This window comes from Aegilops tauschii, chromosome 3 (assembly GCF_002575655.3).
Source record: "Aegilops tauschii subsp. strangulata cultivar AL8/78 chromosome 3, Aet v6.0, whole genome shotgun sequence".
Taxonomy (NCBI): Eukaryota; Viridiplantae; Streptophyta; class Magnoliopsida; order Poales; family Poaceae; genus Aegilops; species Aegilops tauschii.
In genome coordinates, this window is record NC_053037.3 from 87,106,091 (window position 1) to 87,114,347 (window position 8,257).

An 8,257-nucleotide genomic window follows, 5' to 3' on the forward strand; every position below is an offset into this window, starting at 1 on the left:
CTGTCTAGCTCCGCCACTGCAAACAAGTGATCTTTATAGTTAGAATTAAAGTGGACATATCAAATTTGAAATACAAAATAAACAGGTGGGGTTGTTATTTTTACCTCGCAGGCGATGTAAACTGTCATAACCGTGCAGTTGCAAAAGAGGAAAGATGGCCAGAAGGTGAAAGTATATCGCTTGTTTGCCGTCTAAAATGTGAAAACCAAAAGGCTTGTAATGGCAGTCGCAGTGATAAGAGCAGTTAGATAAATTGCTTCATCCATTAGCAATAACAAATAATAAAATTAATAAAATCCTGACGCCGATGAAGGAGGCGCCCTGGTCGGCGAGGCGGTTCAGCTTGCCGTGCTCCGAGAAGAGCACCTGCATCACGGAGCGCACCGGCAGTCAGTAGTTCTGGACGGCGTGCGCCGCCCCCTCCACCGACAGCTTCCACGCGTCGATCAGCCTCCACAGCGACTTGCTCTCCTCTTTCGCGGCGCCCGGATGCGCCTGCCACAATCCATACAAACCACGAGCTAAGAAACTGAACGTGCGTTCAGTTAAAAAAAAGGAACTAGTTTTGCACGTGCATCCGTCCTCTCTCCATAACGCAGCAGTGCCAACATTTGGGATGGATGATATGATAGGGACAACACTGTAAAACTACAGGGAACAATGGAGCGGCAGATGATATCCACTTTGATTTGTCGGGATCCATTTCGAGGCAAAATGGACACATTTGACCTTGAGAGGAAAGCCTTTCACAAACTGAACTGTTGATGAAAATATTTCACACGGTTGACCCTTTTATGTAGCGCCCGACGGTTAGGCGCAAAGACAGTTCATTTTGTGAATTTTTTTCTTTATCGTTTCTGCCGTACTTCGATCCGAAAAACTTGTGATACGCATGCGGCAATGCCCATGTAACTAAAAGATGAATCATGTTTGTTATGGCAGCGAATCAGCCGTAAATATCTACAGAACATGCTCTGGCCGTGTCTGCAAGATCCCCAGCCTGGCAACTTCGTCCAGGTATTATGAGATGAATCCGAAGGGGGTGTTATTAGTTCTACTCTGAGCGAATGTGAGCACTTAAGTTGCTAGTACCATGGATGAGAACGTTTGGTTCTTGGGTGTATATACACCCTATACGAAAAAATAAATTAGCAATTCAATAAAAAATCAAAAAAATCTGAAAATATTTTTGAAATAAACTTGACCTTTTATTGTACTTGTGAGAAAATTTTCGCGAAAATAAAATCACCCTTTGACTTCTTTTCAAAAAAGATAAATTTTCAATCCAAATAGTGTGAATAGTGACCTATAATAGCAAATATTTTTTGTCTTTTTTGCCCTGAAGTCAATGTTGGTTTTTTTCCGTGAAAATTTATATACTGGTGCAAAACAAAGTCAAGTTTAATCTAAAAATACTTTTGACTATTTTGACTTTTTATTTAATTATAAAAAAAATCACCATATAAAATGCATATACAACCAGAAACCAAAGGGTATTTCTTCTAGTACCACCCAGAAAAAACAAACAAGCAAACAGTGGCGTGGATGAGAATAAAAGGCACCGGACTATATAGACAAGAGGGATTAATCTCTACCTAATAATAAAGCACGTAGAGTTTCTACCCGTCCGTCGCGCTAATTTGCAAAAACGCCCCTGCGTTTTCATGAAATCAACCCGCAGTCCAGATTTAAGTCACACCGAACTGTTATTTTACAGTTTTTTGAAAACCCCCTAACGTTTTAGGTATTACATCCGCGGATCATATTTAAGTCAAACAAATGCTTTTCTAAACCATCCATACCTTTTAAACCGTAACTCCGATTTAAACATGTTATATATGAAATTTGATTAGAAAAATATGTAGAATATGAATATAAGATTATTTTAACCTATTAAGTATTTATAAATATTATTTTGGAAGATATTTAATTCAAACCAAATGGTTTTCTAAATTATACGTATCTTTTAAACCGTAACTCTGATTTTAATATGTTATACATGAAATTTGATTAGAAAAAGTGTGAAATCTGTATATGATGTTAATTTTACCTGTTAAATATTTTTTAAATATTTTTTTGGAAGCAAACGTATAACTATAGCGCACGATACATTTTTCTTTCATACAGGCGGCGATCCGGATTGCAAATAAACACCCACTATAATCATATAAGGAAAAGAAAACATTGAGAACTACACATGCATACCTCTGAATACGTCGCAGGGAAAACAACAGATTTCTCATCGCGGGTGTGAGAGAAAGCGAGAGAGAGGGAGAGGGAGGAGAGAGGGAGAGAGAGAGAGACGTCTTAGGATTAACCACATTCTAACACGTTTTGGTTTGTGTGAACACTAAGACCACCACCGGCGAGGATGAGAAGAAGGATAAGCGGCAACACAAATATAATGCGTCGCTAAAATAAAGAAGAAGGACCTATTATGGTCTTGAGTGATGGTTGTTTGGTTAAGAGCGTGTGTTGTGTGTTTTCTCCCGTTGCAACGCACGGGCTTTTTTGCTAGTTAGATATATGCGGCTTTTGCCGTGCGTGAATACAGATAACATTTTGTTGTCTAGCAGTCGGAGCTCCCGTGACCAAACACAATAGTAACCACGGCTGATGATAAGGCAGTTTTCCGTTTGTGTGCGACAGATGAATGCGGACGAGAATGTAAAACAGTGCTTTCAATTGTGCGTACTTGCATGCGTATGAATGATCTTTGGTTATAGCTTCTCACAGTTTGACATCGTAAAGTTTGGTTACTGCCCTTGCCGCCCTCCTTGAGGAACTCGCGCACCAGCCGCACGTCCAGCAGCGTCGACCCGCCCGGCGCGTGCCCGAACGCCGGTATCATCACGGCTGCCAGCGTCGCCTGGTCAAGCCGCCGCGCCGCGCGGGACTCGAGCTCCCGCAGCAGTGCCGCGTCCGCGCCCACCATGCTCCCCGCCCGGACCAGCTTGAGCAGGAAGTCGCACGTGATGCCGTCGTCGGCGGCCGCGCCGCTGGGCGGGTCCGGCGGGAGCGCGGCGACGAGGGTCTCCAGGAGTAGACGCTTCTTGAGCCACGTGGCGGTGGGGCTCTCCGGGGGCAGGAAGCGGCCCGAGGCGGACGTGGCCACGTCCGGGAGCCACTTGGCGGCGTAGTGGGACAGCACGCTCGGGAGCAGGTCGGGGCGGGGCTTGGACTTCACGGCGGCGACGGTGCGCGCGAAGCTCTCCACGTCGTTGACGCACGTGTCGTCCACGCATGCGAGAACCCATGGCTCCGAGGAGGAGCGCGCGTGGTCGGCGCCGGGGGCCGCCGCCGTGCCGCGAGCGCGCGGCGACGGGGTCCTGGGGCTGTGGCTCTGAGACGACGACTTCATGGCGGGGCGGGGCGGCGCGCGAGCTCGGAGCTGAGCTACTTCAGGTTCACGCTTCACGGTGCGTGCATCGGAGATCGGAGTATGGACCAAAGAGCAGGCGAGGCTGTGGGCGAGAGATGGCGACACCCACCTTTGGAGCTGCGTGTCGTACTATGTCATATGTGGCTGCCCATGATAAACGGGGGCTGTGTTTTCCGAGTAAAATTCATGGTGGTTGTACGTAGCACTATGTGCAAGCTACTACTGTCCATCAATCTCTGGTCCAGCTCCAACAGCGGCATGTGCGTCATCTGTCCTTGTTGGACGTGATGTGCTCCTGGGTATATGCATATGTTCATCGCCGTTTGTACAGTATTACACATGCCTAATTAGGTTGCACGTTGCCTAACTCTCATACAAAATGTCAGTTGTATTTTTTTCAGAAACACCGACACTGATGCACGTACACGCACGCAGTCATGCCCATGCAATCACAAGTTGTCTATACTAAAGCCGGAGTCGTGGAGCTTCAAATTTGATGAAATCACCATGGAACAACAGTGACTTCAATGTGATCCCAGGAGGGCTAGGGAGCAACACACACAATAAGCAATAATCTACTCCCCCCTTCCAAAATAGATGACCCAACTTTATACTAAAGTTAGTACACAATTAATACAAAGTTGGGTCATCTATTTTGAAACGGAGGGAGTACTTATTTGATATTTAAAATGCTGCATTGGCACTATTTCCGCTTGAGGTATGCCTAGGTCTAACTTCTACGGCTTGATTTCATCAAAATAAGTAGTGGGGAGGACATTTTGGATCTGAGGCTCATATGCACCCAAAATAACAAAATAATAGAAAGGAAAACATAAAATAAATTAAAAAAATCTGGTTTTTTTACCAACAAACATGTTCACGTGTTTGAACTCTGTGCAAATTTTCGTAAATAAATGAAAATTTTGGTGCTCTAAAAAAATTGTTGCTATGAAAACTATTTTTGAATCTTTTTAGACGCTGATTTTGTTTTTCTGGGCACGAGGAATGTAAAGATTTATAAACACCGATGTTTTTCTTTTATTTTGTGTAGAGCACCACAAATGTTATTTCTTTAAAAAAGCATGAATTGAGACCACATGAACTTATTTGTTGCAAAAAAAATCAATTCTTTATATTGCTTTTTACTATTTCTCGACTTCACCGTTCATCCGGGTGCACACGAGTTTTCACTCTAGTTTGAATATCTTGCATTGTAGATTTTTTTTTGTCGCTAAAGCTAGTATGCATTAGAGTTTTTAAAACGATCTTGCTTATTTTGGCCCCACAAAAACATCATAGTTGTGCAAACACAAAATAAGGTTGTGTTATTATCATTAACATTGATTCAATATATTGCGCTCACTTCGAGTGATATAATTTCCAAATTAAATAATAACCTATATTCCCCCATTATTGTAGAGATAAGGAAATGTTTTTACCTAGAAAACTGGGTACATAAAAAATAATGATGTTTCAAATAACTGGAATATCAAACAACAAAGCAAGCATGTTTAGAGGAAGAACAAAAAATGTTGTACTTACATCTGGTGCTCCAACTAAATATGTTGAGGTTCACTGCTATAGTTGTGGGGGGCTTGGTCATCACAAGGAAGGTTGACCTAGAGGGCAAGTGTGTTTTATTTGCCAAATCTCTGCTCATTTGGTTGAGGTCTTCCTCTTAGGAAGAAGCCTCGCCATATGGCAAGTATATTGGAAGCGCTACAACAGGGTTGGGCTTTTACCATGTAGAGATTAGTGAACCTGATGTGATGCATGTGTTGTTCACCAAGAATTGGGGAGTAGTTTATGTAGAGTATGGTGAGGCTACTAATTAGGAGAAGCTAGCTAAGGAGATTTTCATAAGATATATATAGGACAAACTGGCCATGGAAATAAGGAAGCTTAATGATTTATCATATTTGGTTAAGTTCCCTCCACACATTAATGTTGTGCAAGTGGGAGGATATCCTTGTTTTGGCCTGAAGAGAAAAGTGGTTGTGGTGAATGTGGAGATCTGGAAAGATGATCCAGAGCCTTTTGATAACTTGAAAGATATTTGGAGCCAGATAAAAGGATACTTCTTCACCATCTTCTTCGTGTCATCCACCACCAAGGCGCACAATACAACGATGGATATGCAAGAGAATAAGGTGTTGTCAATTGTCCCAATCTACCAAGTGATCTTCACAATTCACTGGTATGCGTCGGTGCTATACAAACGGTTTTTAACCCCTTTCCGCGACGGTATTTGGAACCGTCGCCAAGTGAGTGTGGGCGATAGGGGGTCCTTCCCACACGACCCAGAAATCGTCGGGGATAGGCCCTCCTGGGACACAGGCTGGGGCCATGTGCGATCGGGCGAGGCATCGAAACCCAATCATTTCTCTTCGTATGTACATCCCACACGGTGAATCCTAAAGAAACATTTTCGTTCGTATGTTTATCACACACAGTCAATCCAAGGAATACGTTTCCGTTCTTATGTACATCCCACACAGTCAATCCAGGGAAAACGTTTCCGTTCGTATGTACGTCCCACACAGTTTTATGTATACGCTCGTGTGTAAAAGGTGTAACTATCACACACGCTCTGCCTTGGTTAACTGTTTCCTTTTATGAACTACATCACACATGATTTGATGTAGAAAACTGTATGGCATTGGGCTATCCATCACAATCGCTTTTACTGTCAGAACCGTTTGCAAGGTTGTTTTCTTTCGCACACGATGTTTTCTTTCTAACCGTGTGCACATTATTTTATTAGCTCATGTATATTTTTATTTTTGTCTGTAATTTATATTCGAATTGGAAATTTTGAAATATGAAACGTGCAATTCAAATTCTCAGCACAATGGTTCAACAACGAATCCATAAATAAAATTGTCAGTACAATATGTTCAGTAATTACAGGATTAGGCAGCAATTAACTATGATGAACCACAAACTGCATGCCATAGGCACGAACCACTTTTGTCCAACCCCTTGTGACGATCCCCCGCATCCTTCACCGCCTTTAGGAAGACTTCTAGAGCATTATCATGGTAGCATGAATTATATACTTTAACCTTACTTTGCTCCTCTTCGGTCATGTAGTTTGCAAGGTAATCATCAGTAAATAGCTTCGCAAACCAGTGAAAAGAGAAAAATATCAGATACTGAGGTCTAATAGAGTAACTTGTTGTGCGCAGGGGGAAAAGGCAACACATGACTTACCATCCTAAAGTTCACTGCTGTCTTGGACAAAGTGTAATAAAGAGCTTAATTCCAATCACCTGTTTCTTTCGCCTAACAATCTTTCTTAGTTTCCTCACTTGACGCTTGTTCATGAATATCTCATTGCCCCATACGCAAAAGGGATCAAAGCATGGAACAGTACCGCTCATATATGTACCTACAAGCAACCAGTAAATGTTAGAAGCTAAACTGAGATTGCACAAATGATGTAAAATGCAACTACCTACTAAGTACAAGTATTTTTTTTTGAGATTTCAATATGAACTACATACGGATATATATAGAATTATAGATATAGTTTAGATTAGAATCTAGATTCACTCATTTTGCTCCTTATGTAGTCTATATTGAAATCTCTAAAAATACTTATATTTAGGAATAGATGGTGTACAAGACATGGGATGCAGCTAACCTCGACGGCAAACAATAGCATCGCCCATTGTAGCCCTGTGTAAGTACATGGAAAGCCAATGTTAACTACAACAGGGTTAACATCCACCAAAAATAGCAAATGGTAATAAAACGGCAGCATCGGTAGTCATATCTTCATTGCAAAAGAGTAGCACGGTAGCAAAGGGACGGATTAAAAAATGGATACAACTGTTAATTGCAACAGGCTTAACAACATCCTAATTCATGTTTTGTAAGTTTGTAGCCATTGAAATACAACTCTTTTAAAATGGATACAATTGTTAATTGCAACAGGCTTAATGACCATTGAAACCAGTACTGATAAAAATGCAATTGGCAGAGTTCAACATCACAGGGCAGGTGCTGCCATGGCCCAGTTGTCTATAAAAAGGTTGGGAAAATAGCTAAAACGTGTTAGGCATGTTTACTACAACAGGCTTAATACATCGACCGTACAGAACATAGCCATTAATTGCAACTGGTATTGGTAAGATTGAACTGGTGAGTACATACTTGATAAGTCCTGAGAGGTGGTTGCTGGAGCACTACATCTTGGCTAGAGCCCGCCCAAAGTCAGCGGCGGCGGAGCCGAGCTGTTCCTTCGGGTCGAAGCATGGATCAGTGCCACTGACATGTGTACCTACAGGCAACAAGTAAATGGTAGAAGTTAAACTGCAATTGCATAAATGATGTGAAATACTGTAAGACATGGGATGCAGCTAACCTCGACGGTAAACAACATCATCGGCCGTTATGACCCTGTGTAAGTACATGGACAGGCATGTTAAGTACAACATGGTTAACATCGACCAAAAATAGCAAATGGGCAACATCTCTAGTATATCTTCATTGCGGAGAGTAGCATGGTAGCAAATGGACAGATTAAAAAATGGACACAACTGTTAATTGCAACAGGCTTAACAACATCCTAAGTCATGTTTTGTAAGTTTGTAGCCATTGAAATACAACTGTTTGAAAATGGATTCAACTGTTAATTGCAACAGACTTAATAGACATTGAAACCGGTACTGATAAAAATGCAATTAGCATAGTTAAACATCACAAGGCAGGTGCTTCAAGAGCAGAGAATGGCCCAGATGTCTATAAAAAGGTAGGGAAAGTAGCAAAAATGTGTTAGGCATGTTTACTAGAACATGCTTAATACACCGACCGTACAGAACATAGCCATTAATTGCATGTGGTATTGGTAAGATTGAACTGGTGAGTACA

At 42.0% G+C, this 8,257-nt stretch overlaps 1 protein-coding gene across 1 annotated transcript; it reads right to left on the minus strand.

Moving 5' to 3' along the window:
• Positions 1–390: 390 nt before the first annotated feature.
• Positions 391–3,547, minus strand: LOC109738875 (BTB/POZ domain-containing protein At1g67900-like). Its single transcript, XM_040402227.3, has 2 exons — positions 2,609–3,547; positions 391–495 (listed from the first exon to the last, which is right to left on the minus strand). The coding sequence occupies exons 1-2, from the start codon at positions 3,359–3,361 to the stop codon at positions 391–393; spliced, it is 858 nt and encodes a 285-aa protein (XP_040258161.1). The 5' UTR covers positions 3,362–3,547.
• Between the last annotated feature and the right edge of the window lie 4,710 nt (positions 3,548–8,257).